General features: G+C 38.6%; 1 protein-coding gene across 1 annotated transcript in view; it reads right to left on the reverse strand.

The window, feature by feature from the left end:
• The window catches only part of DCHS2 (dachsous cadherin-related 2), a gene marked incomplete at its 5' end in the record, with an annotated part of 107092 nt that overhangs the window by 52372 nt on the left and 36054 nt on the right, over positions 1-18666 (reverse strand). The window contains 2 exons of the mRNA XM_084517974.1: positions 4686-4917; positions 14305-14496. Of these exons, the coding sequence (XP_084374100.1) occupies positions 4686-4917; positions 14305-14496 (424 nt within the window). The remainder of the gene's footprint in view (positions 1-4685; positions 4918-14304; positions 14497-18666) is intronic.

The following is an 18666-nucleotide window of genomic DNA, read 5'->3' on the forward strand; positions in this document are numbered from 1 at the left end:
TCAGACAATAGCATTTCCATTTTCTTCAGTAAAACAAAACTTGTCAACGTTCTTAACTGGAATTAATCTATTCTGGTGCTCTGAACCAAATCAAGAAGTTTGTTTTAACTCAGTTTGACATTAAATTGCATTTACATACGGTACCATAGTACAGTAATGGAAGTAGTACAGCACTAAATTGTATGCTGCCAAAGCAAGGAAAATGTACCAGTGGAAGAAACATTCTGCGCTAGTTATATTCTTAACCCCTCTTTTTGCTTCCATTACCAGACACCGTTAAAGAGACAAGATACTGCCTTTTGGCTAAGTTAGTGATTTTTACATTCTTAAACCTGTATGTTCTTCCTGTGCCTTCTTGCTTTATTCCTCTCCAATGGACTAAGACCCTAAACTGCCCTACATCTCTTCCAAGACATTTCAGTTGCATGCTATTCAGTTAAAAAGAAATCAGAATGCATCTTAAAGGATATATATATTTAAGGGATATATATTTTTGGCATGTTAAATTTCCTCAAAAGAATAGTTATTTTGCAGAAACTGTACTTTAAGCTGAGAATTTTTAACACTAAACTACCAACCAGCTTGTAAAAAGGCTGGTCTTTTGTACTCAGTACAGAGTTGTTAGCATAAGTAAGGAACCAAAGGTATCATGACAAAGGCCTGAACCAAGTATCTTCAAGTCAGTGGAGAGATCTCTTAATTCCTCATGGAAACAAAATTGGTAATATACAAGAAGGATAGTCATTGGCTCTGTTTTAAGCATCTAACATAGGCAGGATTCACAGAAACAAGAGCCTTATATTGTCAAAAGAAAGAAACAGAGAAGCTAAGATTAATGCTTATATTGCTGTAATGTCAACTGTGAATACTACCTTATCTAAATCATTTTCTTACTAGGTTTAAATCATTAATACCTTCAAACAAACACAAATTGATGTCTGTTGCCTTTTACTTCACCTTCATGCCAAAGTTTTCTCTGTATACAACAACCAGCTATGGGATTTGTTCTTCAAATATGAACAGACTGCTTATCTGAAGACTGCCATGCTGAAGTCACACTGGCCCAAAATAATTTTCAAAGACTATTATTAATTTTGTTGATGTGAAACTGCTTCCTTGAACCAGGATTGCAATGAGACGATAACCATCTTTTATCCAGCTCTCAAGAAGGGTATCACACTAAGTTCCATAGAAAAATTAATTTTAAGCCCCTGGGTGAAAGAAAATAATAATGCTTGTAATATAATGGGAGTTGTAAATGCAGCTGTTAATCCCAAAGTCTTAAAGTTAAGCACTGCATAGGTTTTCTGCCACACTTCTGATTGTACCCTGTGACTTACGTTTTTAATTACCTGCTCAGCCATAACTATAAATACACTTTCAGATAGCTTGTTAGGTAACAATAGGGAAAATAAACTAGCATAGTCCAGACAGTTTCTTAGCCAGAAGAGCTCTTCAGCTTGCTCTTTTCTAATCAGTTCACAAGAGCTGTTCATAGATCATGCATAGATCAGATATCTACAAAAGGAAACATAACAAAGCCAAGATGTTGTATACACCAACATTAGAAACAAATGATAATAAGAGTCATGAACTAGCAGAAGAACCAGTTTACAGTTCCCTATCCATACATTTTTCTAGTTAAACAATTCTTAAAGTGTTTTTTTCTGTGGACAGTCTATCATCAATCAAGTGAAAAATACTTCATTTCAATTTTTATTGCATTTTCCTTTGAGAAAAAATGTTATTTACAAGAGTGTAAGAGTGTATCCCAAACAATAAATAGAGAAACTAAAAGCTAAAATAGCAAACAAGTGCCACTAATAAAGACAGGTTTAGAATTCAAAGAACCTTTTAAATGAGTATCTCTTGGCCAGTGGAAGGCTCTTCTTTCCTATTCCCACTGAATTTATAAACACATGAAACCCACGTGTCAGAATGCTTGAAACAAAAGATGGAACCCCTTCAAGCAGCTTGGATGTAGCTCAACCTCGTGAGCTCTATGTATCACAAGCACCATTGATATATCACATCCAGTCAGCATTTTACCAGCTGGTATGATACCTGTATTGTGACCACAGTGCACTATGCAAAGCTAATGGCTTTCTTGATACACCCATATAATTGCTTCAACAAAGCAACCGCCAGAAGCAATCCATAAAAGTGAAGAATTCCAGATACAGTTTTTATTACTTTGCCCATTTCTCTTCTAAAAATGAAAAGGGAGTTGGGGAAAAAAGTGCATCTTTAGTGAGCATTTTAAGTGCAGCATACCAAAAACATCTCTGAAGAACACTAAAATGAGATGAGTTTTTCAAATGCACAACCTAGATGCCATTACCTATGCTGTGGAGAGCAGCACCACCTTGCAATTATTTTCACGTACCATGCCACCACTGTGACAAACCACTAAGCCAAAAATTATTTTACATCTCATATTACTGAATATATCTCTGTCCTCTTATACCTGTAACACTACACATCTCCTTTTGGGTCCTCTAATAGTGAAAAACACACACACACAAAAAAAAGGCAAACAATTTGCATCATTGCAAACTGAAAAAAATGAAAAACAGATCAGTGACAGATTTCAAGTCCACAAGAAAGATCAGAATCCCTAATACCAAAACTGCAGTAATATCATGTTTGTCTTACGGGTTTGGTGATTTATCTCCTGAAGAACTTCTGTTCTAATCACATTTGTCTGTCGCCGTCTGTTCACAAAATGCAGCCCATGTAACTAGATGAAGTTCCACACATAACCTTCAGAGAGACATATCTAAACAGTTTTCACAGGTATTTAATCCACAAAGATTGCACAACTTCTGAGTAGCAACTTGGCAATTTTTATGCTTATTTTGTTTAAATATTGCCAGTCTAAAAATAATTATACATGCTAGTGATTAACCCTAAGCATGATTGTGAGTGCACAAGGAATATAAATACAGAAAACATATTCTTCAAAAAAAAAAAAAAAGAAAAAAAGAAAAAAAAAGAAAAATAGAAAAAACACTCCCCACACCATCAATATTAATAAGTGAAAACAAAACACAGCCTGACCTCTTGAATTACTCGGGAGATCTGATTAAGTGCAATCAGATTCCAAGCACTACAATGTTGGGAATAGCATCTCTAACCAAATGCTTTTCTCATCACGAAACATCAGTAATAATGACCTCAAGCTACTTCATCATGAATTTGGTCTGCCTTTGATAAAACACTATGATAGATCTGCAAGATAACGTTATCTTATATGTTCTCCATGATTAACGATGACATTTTTCCTATATAAAGTGCCAAAACTAAGAAAAAAAGGGCCAAAAGGTCACAATCTGAGGAAGAACCCTTTCAGAAGAAAGGGCTGCTGCACAGCCAGTTCTTCCAGCACAACCCACAGGGTCTCTCCAACCAGCCTACCGGTGCAGTTTTAAAGTGACCAGTTAACTGCCTGTGGAGATCCAGCTCCCTAATTATTGATTGACCTATATATTGTTGGCAACAGTTACACCCTAGAGGATCTGATTTGAAAGGCAGTTGAAGTTCACAGTTAAGTAAATTATGAAATAGCCAAGACAACCAGGCCAACTTCCTAAGAAGATTAGGCTCTTCTGTTCAACAGAATATTTGGGGAACCATACAAGAAAGTGAAAACAGGCATAATTTTGAAAGAATAGAGACTCATAGTAGTTCACATGCCAAACAGCTTATATATGCACACAATACACAAAGCCCCAAAAATTCTTTTAAGAATATAGAGTAATCCACTGTGCCAAGACCATCAGGAAGCAAAACTTTTGATGAGTATGTAGTCATAGCAGTATGCAAGGTCTAACTCTCTAGTTAAGTGGCAGCTGCAGCTTAGCTTTCACTCTCTGAAAGGTACCACGGGCATTTGTGGATACATGGTTCACGTTCCTTCTAGCTGACGTTGATAATTATTTTAAGATTAGAAAGCAGACTATACAGGCTGCTTTGTGGACACAAGAAGAGCAATTCAACCTGCCTGATTCAAGCTGCCTTAGGAAAAAAAAATAATCCAGATTTGCCTTTGCCAAAATTGTTTTTTCGCCTTCATCATTGCACCTTTGTTGAACCTCCTGCCAGAAATTGGAAGCGGGAGGGTTCACTGCCGGAAATAAATGCAGAAGACACACTTCTGAAGCTAATCATTGAATCAAGCAGGGAGGCAGCTGGGTATGGCAGATTGTGAGCAGAACAGGAGATGCACTCTAGCACAATGTAGGAAAAGATTAGGAAATAGAGAGATGAAATGAAAGAAGCATCTCAAGAGGTCTTTTGCTCTATTGCTCTTCAAGAGTAAACTTAAAAAAAAAGATGAATTCAGATATTATTGTATAATTATTTTATTTATTTGTTAGAACGATGAATGGATTTCTGTCTGAAACACTGGTGAAGTGACACAATTGCTTGTCCTGTATTGTACTGACAAGTACTGTTTCCCTTTTTCCTGTTTATTCCAGTGAATAAAAAGACTTCGTGATAAACCTAAATCCTCCATCCTCCTCTAGAACTACTTTTCAGCAGAAGTTAAGTCTCAGCTGTATGACATGACTCCAGGTGTGGAAAAAAAGGAAAAAAAAGAAAGAAAGAAATCACACAACAACACGTCCTCAAGGAAGATATATATATATATTATTATAACCTTTCTGAATCACACAAAGTACCTGTAGTGGCATCCACTGTGACAAGAGAAGAAAATTCTCCTGGGACCAGTTCATACGTGACTACTCCGTATATTCCCAAATCTCTGTCTGTAGCAACAACACTGATGATCTCTGCTCCTGGCTGTGCATGACTGCTGATGCTTGTCACATAGGTGGCTTGTTCAAAAACAGGTTGATTATCGTTAATATCTTCTATCTCTATACGAACAAAAGCTTGGGCACTCAGCCCTCCCTGTTGGATAAATCAGAAAAAAATAATTATAAATGCATACAATTGAATGACATGAATCTAGCTTCAGCACATCATTCAAGAACACACTGCAACACAACTGAGCGATGAAAACGTCTATCAAGAACAATTTAAGGTATGCACAGTAAATATCCCAAAATACTGAGTTCAGGCCAGCTACACACTGAGAACAGCTTCAGTATGCTCACTAACAGAATACAGTGCAAAGCCTGAACACAAAACTACTTTTGTTAACACCAACAAGCAGTACACACATCAATTTCTGCTAGTCTGACTTCACACTTGTTTACATTAATCACCTACATGCTGCTTATTCTTTCACAGACAAAAGTCAGGGCTTAGTAACTTTTTTCTGTCTATGAATTTTTCAGATTTAAAAGCGTGACCATTTTAACAGTGAATACAATACTTTTGCAACACTGATTAGGAACAGAGGCTGAGAGCAGACCACTGCAGGACAGCTAGAAGCCTACCTGCCAGGCTGCTGCATGGAAGATCCATTCTCAATTTACCACCCTGGCAGGTTTAAGCAGCTTTGCAGCATACTTATGTGTACATACATACACACACACTGTATATAAATATGTAAGTATATATGAATGTAAATTGCATCCATATACAAATTATATAGTACATGCACATGTGTGTGTAAATATATATGTCTATGTACCCCCACTTCACGTACACAGACAGAACAAAACCAAATTCGACTGAAGCACATAGCTGAAAATATTTTTTCATGTCAAATTCATAACTGCTTACATAATTTTATTTCAAGCACGCCTGTGATTTTGAGGGAGAAGAGGTCTGACCATGCTTTCCAGGGGGCTTGGCTCAACTTTTCGGATCATGTTTCTTTCCCCTACGCTAATAGCTGGGAAAAGCGCCAGGCAGCATGCATTGCTTCAGTAAATGACCCTCTTTGCCATCCCAGGCTTGGCTGCTAGGCTGCTCTCACCTGGGTTGCTACAGGCACCCACATGGACCTCCCCTAAATACCACCTGGGCAGACAGAAAGCCACCTTTAGCTCTACAGCAAAATTGGAGAAGCAAGAAGAAAGTGCAAACTGGCTTATCACATTACACTGCAGTGAAATCATAATTTGCCATGGCAAAACAGTTTTGTGGCAATCTGGAAGAGAGTTCTGTGGGTGCTGAAGCATTGACCCCACAGGGCCCTGGAGTGAAACAAATGGCAATTTGTCTCTCATAGCCACATAGCCCCTGCAGATCAGTTGGGAGGAGGGGTTATATTTAGGTAGTATTTTCTTAAAAATATATAAAATAAAAACTCACAGCAAATTCTGTGGCAGTGATGTGTATAACATAGGCTTAAACCATCAGATGCATGTGTACCTTGCACACACCACACACACTGCATCAAGGCACAGCTGGAGGAAGGACCCTGGGAGCATGGTGTTGGGATCAATTAGTCACTTACAGAAACTGCTGAGACAGACGGGATGCTGGCACATACAAATGACAAGCTATGCTGTGCACATCCAAACTTCATTTTGCAATTGCAGTACTGGTGATACACAACATAGCTTGTAGAGATATAAAAAACATCTATATCCTATGTCTTGATTACTTTCATGAAGGTTGGGTTTAACAGTATCTAATGATTTAAACTCAATATTATTTTTTCTTGCAGTGTAAGAATGTCTCCGAAATTATTTTTGAGTTTATTACTCACACAAGATGAGAATTAATTTTGTGGAGAAAATATTAGCGTTCTCCCCAGCTTTCCATCGGGATTTTTGTTTGACTTTGTGTAGTAGCAGTATCCCTGTTGGGTGGTAGTTCCATGAAAGCTCAGAAAATTAAGACTGTGCCTATATTTCACCTCAAAACTAGGAGATCTGGCCCACATCCTCCTTGTGGCACACTTGGGTTTTCTTCTGAGGAAAGCAAGGCCACAACAAGCCATGGAGCAGTCAACCAGCACCTGGGGAGCAGGGCAAGGCACTGTACAAAACAGTTGTGGACTGCCAGAACAGTTGTGAATCACAGCACTGAAATGGGGAACAGGAGATACGCGTATTTAGTGGGCTTACTGCCTCCACCCCAACCCCGCTGCAGTGTGAGCATTTCCCCAAGGTCTTGATTTCCTTGAGAAGGAGATCACTGCACAGGACCTAAAACCTATGTGCTCTGTTGAAGCCCAGTCAGAAGATGCCCTGGGGCTGCAGCTCCACAGCTTTCAGGTATTCTAGGAGAGGAATTAGAAATAATGTTTTTAAGGAAAGTGAGTGGGCCAAGGAAGAAATTAGGTCAAGACTATAAAACATCTAAAAAGAGGAAAGGTTAGAGCAGCATGAAACCAAACTGCAAAAAAGCTCATGATAATGTGTTTAGCTGCTTCTTCCAAGTCTCATTATTGCTAAACAGACATGAAAAACCAAAACCCTCTCCAGAGGATTTATATTTATCCTATGGTGTTATGTAAAGACTGTAAAATATTTGGAAATAGAGTCAGTCTGGCGATATGGGAGAAGCAAGTTGGAGACCTACTAACTACTTAATCTCCCAGAAGAGACCGAATCTTATGATGGAGACAGACCCTACTTTTCCTGAAGCGTCAGTGTATTCCCTCACATGAGTCAAGAGCAATATTAACTTGGTTATGGCCCAGTTCTTGCTCTGGCTATGAAAATCTTTAAGTAACATCCCCAGTGAGAAGGAATAAACTGCTTCTATTTCTAAACACATGGATATATCTACTCAGAGGCAAAGCTGATCTTCCAAAACATGAAGGCTGATTTAAACAAGTATGTTGTTGACAGAAAATTACATTTGTCAAAACATATTACAAGCAACAAAAAGCCACAGTTCATTTTGAAATCCTGTTTCTCAAATGTTCAGATATTTTAACTACTGTTTTGATGTGACAAAAACTAACAATTATGTAGGCTAGTATAAGAATCCTGTGATTCTAGTGGCCCATACAGTAAGAATAGGACATACAAAGCTACCACCAAGTCAAAATAACCATGAGATATATTTTCTTTTCTTTTACAGGACTTGTAAGAAAATATAAAGCTATTAGTACCCCTCTTCATTATCTTTAAAAAAATATTTGCCTGTAGCAGGAGAGATGCTTGAGATTAACAAGTAGTAGAAGCAATGCTGTTTTGAATAGCTCTGTTTGGTCTTGTTGACATAAAATTTTTAAGAATCTGTCAAGATTTCCACTACAGTATCCAACCTTTTTGATCATTGAATGGTGCTGTCAAATTCTTGATCCCAACTGAATTGTGATATACAGGATCTCTAATATGAAAACATGTTTTCTTTTCTTTATTAAACCTAGAAGATGGTATGTAATCTTCAAGTCCCCATCCTGTCGAAATGGAGAGGATCTGCCAATTATTTCACAAGCAAAGCTTCTAAAGAAGTTAAAGCTTTTGAGTGTTGAGTGCTTATCTCTACATTAATTGCTTCAGTGTAAAATACAAAGAAAACTGGACAAGTATTGTGTTTGCTAAAAAAAAATAAAATCAACAACAAAAAGGATGAAGAGCAAAATCTGTCTCTATACTCAAAGACAGCATAAGAGCCAATGAGGCTTCAGTATCATTAGAAGTTCTTCAGAACCTAAATAAATATCAGCCTACATAACTGGCCGAGTTGAAGTGTTTAATGAACTGTTGTTCATGTACCTCTATAAAAGTGAGCTGTAACATAAAAGTTAGTAATAGCATACTCTGTGTTGGTAGGCAATTTCATGATCTGCTGTAAATGAGTTTGAAAGACAAGATACACTTTTTTTTTTGGGGGGGGGGGAGTAAAAGTACTGCTATACTTCAGCCCTGAAGCCTAAACCTGATCTCTTCTTTCCATGATAAAACTTTCACTTACAATCTCAAGACAAATTGAAAATTATGCCAGCTTTATTTTTTTTAGTAGGGTTTTTATTTTTATTAAAGGAAAAGATCTTAAAAAATACTCTTACTGTTCAGGTAAGATGTTTACCTATTTGTCTCACAGTATGCCAACGCTCCTGTTGTGAACAACAGAACTCAAAGACTTTATATGCAATTACTTACAAAATGCATGGTTCAGCAGGAACCCAGGCACAGTACTGTGGTACTGTGTAATACTGCAAGGCAGCTTTAACCATGTATTCTGTGACAGCAAGGTCAGTTAATGCACAATACATAAAGCTCAATTTTTTCCTCTGTTCTTAATTTTTTAAATATGTGCACTTTGGCTATGCAAGCATTCTCAGTATTTTAGCTGAGTTTTGAAAAACTGCTTCATAACAAGGAGCAGGTGACAACACCCAGTGTAAGGCCACACATAATCCTGAGTAAATTCAGTAAGTAACCATTTTGAGTATGCAGCACACAGATGTGATTCATAATGCTCTATAAAACCATACCTTCACATTTAGCAGATGCACTTGTATATGCAAATAGATGTGACTACTTTATGATCTACTTTAAAAAACTGTCGTTAAAAAGTCTTAGTTTCTACAAGGACATCTGATTTTGAAGTAGTTTTCAGCATCCAAAAGAAATCTGATCTATTCAAAAGCAGTTTTTCAGAAAAGGATGACGACTAATGACTCAAAGATAAAAAAACTAGAAAAGCTACCAATTAAGCCTTAACTTAATATTAATTAACCACAGATGAAAAGAAGCATTCTTGTTTCTTTTATATGGCATTCCAGGTTTTCAGTTTTTCAGCTGCTACATTATCTCTGCAAAAGGTTCAACATGCCATATGCAGGCTGCTTTGCTCCCTCTGACCCCAAATAGTAGGCGTATCTGGGTTACAGGGTATTAAAGGAGCTCTTTGTGTCATTGTCCGCCAGCAGCCTGAAGCGGGAGGACAGGGAAGAAGGAGCCCAGACTAGCTGATGAGAACGCAGGATAGCATCCTTCCCCACTGCATCCCAGATTAAGTAGTCAAGGCTTCCCAAGGGCTGCAGGACACTCACCCACACTCCAGAGCCAAGGCAGAACCAATTATCTTTGGCTCACTTCCAGAGGAAAACAAGCAAGATGAGAAGTCACTGTAGCACAGACTTTCAAACAAGCCCACCACCACCATTCAGTGACAGCTGTCAAATCCTAATGAAGGGCAGCCTTACCAAAGCTCTTAAGAACCTCACCTGCAAGAAAGGGCAAAAACAAAGTAGCCCACCTTTTACAAAGAAAAAAAAAAAAAAAAAAACAGGTTTGGGGTTTTTTCCATCATCTGAACTCTCATCATGGCATACAAATTTCTCCTGGATTCCGCCATAGCCAAGCATGTGCTTCTAACAAACTTAGTCTTATGGAGAGACTTTACAGAAACCACACAGATCCAGCTGGGATTGGACACGTTTAAGCCCATAATGATGCATACAATCCCACCACTGCAAGGATGTGGTATGGCACCCCTTACACTGTGAGGGCCATAGAAGCACAACATCCTGCCTGTCCTCTGCAGTTTTTGAAGCTTCCTGGCACGCTGATAAAGAAATGGTAGACTTGTACGTGCACTGCATTATCTAGAGAGGTGTTTGTTGCTGGAGCTGGAAAATCCATGAGAGCAACCTGTGCAAGCATAGGTCTTCCCCATTTTTGAGGGGAAAAACTGCATACGCCAGATCTTCAGAATGTTGAAGCTGGACATGCTCCTGAAGGCCTCTCATTGTGCACCACCAACCCCAAAATTGTGCAACTTGGAGATTTTGGCTTTGAAAACCAGACAACTATTGTCCCTAAACAGATGATATAGGTGCCAGTAGGTAGAATTTAAACTAGCATTATTCCAATTAAGTTTCCATGGACCATAACAGGCTTTGTTTTTGTTTTGATTTTTAAACATCTGCAAGCATTACTATTGTTGAAAGAAAAAGAAAGATGACAGGCATAAAAATGCAAATAAACAATAGGATTGAAATATGCATGATACATAGCAATAAAGTTTGCCACCATACAGCAGCAAAAACATATGCTGTAAAAAATAAGCTTTCCTGTATGAGAATGAATTCATGTTAGGACTAAGATAGAATCACTTAAAAGGAGTAATGGAAGCATAAATTTGCATATGTAACTGTTTGGACACCCTTGGGCAAGCAGGAAAACACACTGTATTAGTACCCATCCCAGTCATGTTTCAAAAAGAAACAAAAAACATAAGCAGCAAAACTTATCAGATCTAACTTCCACACATTCAAATGGGAAGTAGTAGCAACTTTGTTCCCTATGCATTTGAAAACACTTACTAGAACTCCTGTTTTTCCATATTTTCTTTTTGTAATACTTGATTTCACAGGAAGTTTGATCTAAATCTCTCAATTGTTTGTGAAGTTTTCCAAAATAAAATTTCTTTAAAATAAAATCAGATGAAGGCAAACATTTCAATTTTAGTATCAATACAAGAAAGTATCTGACTAGAAGTTCAAAGACTCCTGAAATGCCTACCGAAACTCTGATCTGTCACAATTGCAAAACACAGCTGTTTGCAGCTGGGACTAGCTGGGTGTAATTCCAGTCAGATCTGGTGTGCAAATGACAAGCGTGTGACCCTTGCTATGGGAGCAAAATGTCTATCTTCCACAATCCATGTACAAAGGCCCAAAAGTAGGGCTAAATGCAGATGCCATGGATACAGTGCAAACTTTTCTATAAGCTAGCTACATGACTTCTTTCCATATAAAAGCATTTCAAGGAGGAGGACCAGATACACGTGTGAAGTGAGAGACTTTGGAACCCAAATCAGTGCTGTCAGTTGATAAAGCTAACACTATGACCCCACTTAAGTCAGTACGATGGCTCCCACATACTCACAGGATGTTTATTTAACACTAGTTTAACAGAACGTGCTTTGTGCCTTCCTGTCCATGGGCTCTTGTGGGCCATTTCAGTTCTCCCATTACTGCTTCTAAATAGGGCATAAAAGACAAAACCAACAAGATCCAAAACCATGTAATGGAGCAGGCATGAACAGGTGGAAGAAACTGATAGCCCTGCTGTAAGATTAGCTGAGCACCACCTGGAAAACACTTTTTCTCCTCATTTCTAATTAACTTTGTTATTTTCTCTCCTCTTCATCTCTCTTCCCTCCTCTTTGTCAACAGTGACCCTTCACTCTTCCCCCAACTTCTTTGTATGTGTTTCTCCCCTGATCACAGCCTCCACCTTGAACTGCACACCTAACACATTTAATCCATCATGAACAGCAGCAGAGTGCCAGGAGATAAAATAACCCACTACAGTTCCGCTGTAGAGGTGGCTGGTGGCTCAGCATTTTTTCAGGCATACTGGAAATTTTGAAAGGCAAATATTGATTTTTGGTGCTTCAGTATTGAGGTGTCAGATGACCTAATTTTTTGAAGTGCAATCAATAGAAACTGTAAAGTGCTGGGTTCCAGTAAAAAGATCAGGTCTTGTCTGTCACAGACAAGGGAATCAAAAATTGAATCCTCCTCTCCATTACTGAACTACTGAAAACACAAGGTCCCTAAATGGAGATAAATCACAGACCTATCTTAAAAATGAAACAATCTATAGTTTCAATGCATTGCCCATTTTCCTATAACTTTTGACATGAAGAGTATCATCAAAGCAACAATTTAAGAAAAAAAAAAAACTTTTCTCATGTAAAAAAAAAATCATGTAAACCTATTTTCTTTTAGATTTTCAACGTACATGTTCTTTATACAGATCCAAAACATGTGAGGACCTGCACAAAACCAGCACTGGATGTAGGAGAAAAATGAAGCTATCAGCTATTGCAAAGTAGTTTTCTCGTGTTTTGTATAGTATTATTGACTGCTTTATTCTTCAACTTTTTGATATCTGTACTTAGGTGTACACTATGAAATTTTGCCTAGAAAGGAATTTTGAAGACAGAAATTACATCCCAGAGAAATTCCAAAATGGCCACAGACTTCTGCTGGAGAAGTTTCAGACATTGTCCCAAAAAAAGACTTAAGTTCAGAAGTAATCTGTAAGATAGAGTTGTATGTCAGGAAACAAACAAAAAGTGATATGATGCTATTTCTCCTCAAAAAGAAAACTATAGAAAGAACATATTGCGAAAGGCAGTATTAATGTAAAAGAATGCTTCTGTAGCCTCTGAAATAAACACTGATTAGTCACTGTTAAAGAAAAATGCAGGTGCATTACACACATACATCCAAATTCAACAGCATACAAATATACCCTTGACCACTACATCCTCTGAACACAACAAATAGCACCAAGCACCAACTGCAGCAAGTCCATCTACTCACGAATACAGAAATCACAATACACTGAAGAAATTTGGAGAATTATAATGAAAAGCACATATGTTTTATGAAAAACTTATTTCTAGAAAAAACAGCTTTTTCAAAAAGTGTATACTAGATAGCTTAGGACTACTTTAAATGCAAGCATAATAATTGAAGTACAAAATAAAAACTTTATAGACAAATTTTTTTTGATGTTTTTCAGCTCAACTTGTACTGTAAAACGTGACCTGAATAATATGAATCCCTCAGTTTAAAACAGTTGTTAAATGTGATGTTTGCAAACAGCCAGTAACCTTTCTCTTCAGTCTTCTCACAGTTCACTGTGAAAGAAAGTAAGAAAAGTAGTGAGTGGTCTCCTTTCTGGGCACCTTGTTGCCAACAGCCTTCAGATGGTTTTGTGATCATCACTAAATGAAGCAGAGAGTTATTTTCCCCTTCTTTTTGAGGAGACACTTTACCAAAATCTTCTGTTACATGTCACCCTATAGAGTCCACCCCTGAGCAGCTTGATGTGTGATGTGAACAAACATCTCCACAGTATGTTTCAAAGGAAGACAATCTAAAAGAACAACTGCATAGCGCTCTTTACAGCTTTAGGCAGTTTTACCCCAGTGTACATCTGGATTTGACAAGCAGAACTCTTCTGAATTTTCAGTCCACTGGCCTGTCCAAGGAAATGGCCTGTTCTTCATAATGTTCTTTGTTGTTTTCACCATTCTTTTGACTCCTCCTTTACCCTGCTTTGGTTCACACTGGCCTCAAAGCATACAAACTAGGACAAAACTAAATGAAGGCACTCCATGATAGCACTTAATTCAGCTAATACACTGCAGTTGAAGTCCACCAGTCCTGAAAGGATCAGGAAAATCAACAAGGACTAACACATTCTAGAAATGTTTTTTTAATACCTCATTTAGGAGTGACTCTGGATTGCACAGTGAACTTTTTGAACTTTTATCAGTTTAGGTCAAAACTTGTTTAGTGAAGTATCATTCTGTCCTCTGTAGAGTCAAGAAAATTTATTCATAAATCATGCAATTTTCACATACTCCATTTCCCTGTAAGGGTACACACACAGCACATCCAAATTTGCAGATGTAGTCACAAACCTGGCATTACAGAAGGGCAAAACTTACCCCATCCACAGCTTTTACTAAGAGATCGTAAGTAGTTGGATCTCCTTCTCTGTCAATATCTTGAGACACACAGATTTGACCAGTACGGGGATCAATCTGGAAGGTTTTGGATTTTTCATAATAATGGAATCCATCATAAAGAAAATACTCAATTTCACCAAACTGGTCAGCATCAGCATCTGTTGCCTTGACCTGCAGGAAAACAGGAAAAATGAAGGCAGTTTTAAAGATGCCTTTGAAATAGACTTTGTTTTAAAGATGCCTGTGTTTTGAAAGCAAACATGCATACACACGATGCCCTATGAGTACAAACATGCCCTAAGCTATCTGTTTGCATTTTGTAAAATGACAACTCAGATGTTGACAGCATAATTACTGCAACAAGAATAGAAGATCGATTAGACCATGTTTGTAACATACTTGTTTATTTGTCAATAATCATCTCAATCAAATGAACATCCCTTAACTGGAAAAGACACGCACATTAAGCCATGTCACTAGGCCATACATTAAGCTACTCTCCCTTCCTGTTATTTTTATCAGCAGAGGTAATTCACACAGTTCTTGGATGAATTATCATGAATATTACATGTGCATAGAGAAGTGATGCAGGACATTCTTACTGAAAGTGTTGTCTGAAAGATTTCCCAGAGCTTAATTAAATCCTTAATTTAATCGAGGGCTTGGTGACACAGTGATCCATGAAAGGCAAGGGCTAGAGGGTGCTTTAATCTGCAGTCCTCTGCAGAGCCAGATATCTGCCAGCACCACTGAACACAGCCATCACCTGCATGCACAGCACGAAACAAAGGATGTATGGACTGCAGTAAGTTCCTGGGAGAGACCAGGTTCCCTTGATCCCAAGCACAGCCTTGGATAGAGTTACAGATGCTGAACAACAAGACCAACATTTTTTCAGCTCTATTAAGTACATTTAAAAAGCAGCATGAAAACTGCTGCAAATCCCAAACACTGTAAACAACTACTTTAAAGCAAGACTTCATTCAGAGGGATGTCCACCTGCACCAACAAAGCAGAAGTCAACAGTCATTAAAAATACTTTTAAAATGTTTTTATAATGTCAGAAGGCTTTGCCCATAAAATATACATATGCCCTATGAGAGGCTGAGGGAAGTGGGCTTGCTTAGCATAGAGAAGAGGTGGTTTGCAGGGAGATCTACTAGAAGCCCTCCATTATCCAAGAGGATGTTACTGAAAATACATCAGGGTCCCTCTTCAGGTGCAGGGCAGGAGGAAAAACAATGGTCACAAGCTGCAACAGTACTGTCTGGATGAAAAGACATACTGTTGCTATGAAGATGATAGAGCTCCGCGCCCAGAAAAGCTGAGGTCTCCATCTTTTGAGTTCCAAGACCCAAGGGGGGACAGCCATGATCCGCCAGAGTTGTCTGGCCCCAAGACCACCAGAGACTTCCCACCAACCCTCCATCCACAGCCCAAGGAATGAACTCTGACAGGCAATGCTAGCACTGCAACAAGGCTGTGCTGCCTCACCAGCCACTAAAAAACAAATACATAGGACGCTGAAGTGTAAAGCTGTTGCTCTTCAGCTGAGGGGTAGATAGCTTAAATATTTGGCAAACAAAGAAGTATTGTACATTACAGCAATAAAACTGAAGGCACAAAGTCCCCGATTAAAAAAATTGTGCTGAGTTTGGCTTTCTTGTGGTATATGCCATCAGGAATTTTTTCACTTTTAAAATAAGATTTGAGATATCTGTAAACATAAGTACACAATAAAATAGACTGCATTTTTAGTTTGTGACTACTGGAGATACTTGAAAGGTTTCTCTTCTTCATCTGGCTTAATTTTCTACTTCTTTGAAGAAAAGTCCTTTTTTCTTGCCTGTGAGTACAATGCCTGAAGACCTAACCAGAACTTCAGAAACCTTATAACCACCAAGTATGGGAGTTTAAACCCAGTCAAGTTCCCCAAGAAGACCTGTGAGACCGATCACCTGCCCTGACCCAGGTTTGTAGGCTATACCCGCAGTCATGAACCAGGGAGGGCGGGGGTTTGGTGTGCTACTGCACAGCTGCCTGTACTGTTGGACATCTGGCACAGTTTTAGGCATGTTTTTGACAGCAGCCAAGCAGGACATACCAGGGACTATTCCTAGCAAAGTCTGGATGAGCTCATCCTGTTTCTTTGGAAGGGGGACAAATGAATTTGTGTGTATGGACACAAGCTGTGGCAAGTCAGTGGCCACAAGGCTGGAGAACAGGCCCCAGCTGCCTTCCTCACTGGTATAAACATGTGGTCAAGACCACTCAGCACCTTAGTGTTGCACTCACCTCTTGGCCCTCAGAGGAATCATTTTGGCATTAGGGTACTGAACTGGGACTGAAGTAAACTCACCTGAATGAAAACATGGCTTGTGAGGGCACAATCATAGAAGTGGGGGGAAAGAAACTGTGTACAAAGAGTTTAAGCAAATAAGGCTAAAACTTACCCTAGACCAGTTACTTACATCAGAACTTCAAGGTGACAGATGGCCCAAAAGATGCACATTAGTTCAGACCCTTTTTTTTTTGCTCCTTTCTGTCTTAAAGCACTGTATGGATTTGCCTGCTTCTGCATGAGATGATCCACTTTTTTGTATGTCAAGAGATATCTCTGACTGGGATTGTGCAGCACACTCCATCACATCCCTTTTTCAAGTTTCTTACAGCACTTCAGGCCATTAAACCAGGATTTCTGGCACTGCAGATGGTAGGGAGCCCTGCAGTTTTAGAGCCTTTCATGCTCCCTTGCAGCCTGCAACCCCCAGCTATAGCACAGGGTGCAATTCATGGCCAGTCCAGTTCAGTGACTCCAGTCCAATGACTCCTCCTGGTTAAGTTATAGACAAAACTCATCCTCAACTTCAGCATAACCAAGATCTGGCCTTAAGCATGCTTTACAGCTATACATAAATGAATTCTACCACATGTATTTTATCACTCTTGTACCTTGTTATTGCTGTTATAAAAGACAATAGAACAGAAGTCTAGCATGCCCTCTGTATTCAATCATCGAACAGTAATTCATTTGGTCCTTAGGAGAAAAATACTTTAACTTATTTTTTGTGCCTGAAATCTAGTGACAATAATGAAAGGTCCTGTGTCATTATACCTATACAGTTACATGTGTAAATGCTGACATTTGTCTGCAATTGAATGTGGGTGAGTAATTACAAGTGTGAAGTTTAGCCTATTATGTTCAGCCACTTGTTTTCCTTCTTTTAGATTATGCAGTCCTTAGACTTTTAACAGTACATGCAAAGGAAGGATGACTGATGAGTTTAAAAGGAAAATGCTTCAGTTCAAAGCAGTATGGCTTTGAAGGTCTTTTATTTATTTTATTTATTGATCTTTGAAGATCAATAAATGATGCCAGAATTAAATGGCATCAATGTCTGCATTTATAAAAATATGATCTCTGTCCAAGTCCATAGTACCCATTCAATTTTCACCCACTTAACAGTTTTTTCATCATTTTTTTAATCTGCAGTTTTACCCATGGAGTCTCTGCTCTGAAGATGAAAAGAATGAAATTACAAATGAAAGAATAATTTACTGTAGCAAACAGAAGTTGAATAGCACTACAACACCTGAGGTCTAGGGAGCAATTATCAATACAAGCTGATTTAGAAGGTTTGTGTGTTTTCACTGGATTCAAGTTCAAGATACAGGTGAAGAGAACAAGTTACCACACATTTTACGAACTGAAGCATACTATAGTCATGAGCCAAAGCACGGCAGGGTATAACAGTTGCACTAGGGCATTACAAGCTGTACTAGTACCATTCCTATAGGGTATTACAGTAATTAAGTGTTCAATAGCTTTGAGTTACAGCAGTCCCAGCAAAAGGAAATGAAGGCAGCAGCGAGAGTTTTCAGTGCATTGATCAAGAGCTTTGTGTGCTGGCAATAGCACAGAGGTGATAGAGCTGAAAGGATTTATGGGCCTTGGAGGTGGGGAAGGCAAGAGAGCACAAAGCTGTAACTTCAACTGTTCTGTAGGCTGAATGTGATAATATGATATCGGGAGCTGGGAGAAAAGGGGGGGGGGGGGGGGATGGGAAATTAAGCTCTCAGGGCCTTACTTATTCTTTAGCTAAATACATTTTCAATGTGCCAAACTGAAGATGTGTGTAATTAAGGAGTGTAAACTTGGGAGTAAGTAACTACAGGACAAAGCATTCCCAAGAAACATTTCTAAAAGCCAACAAAAGCCATGGCTTAGCAGCATGATAACTGCTGGTTGGACTCCTCCAGTCAGTCACGTTTTCTGTAACCTACATCCTTTATTTCTGCACTTTCTAGACCACAAGTTTGTCAAAAGAAAAAGAAAGTTTC

Source organism: Aythya ferina (genome assembly GCF_964211825.1).
Source record: "Aythya ferina genome assembly, chromosome: 4".
In the NCBI taxonomy this organism is placed as follows: domain Eukaryota; kingdom Metazoa; phylum Chordata; class Aves; order Anseriformes; family Anatidae; genus Aythya; species Aythya ferina.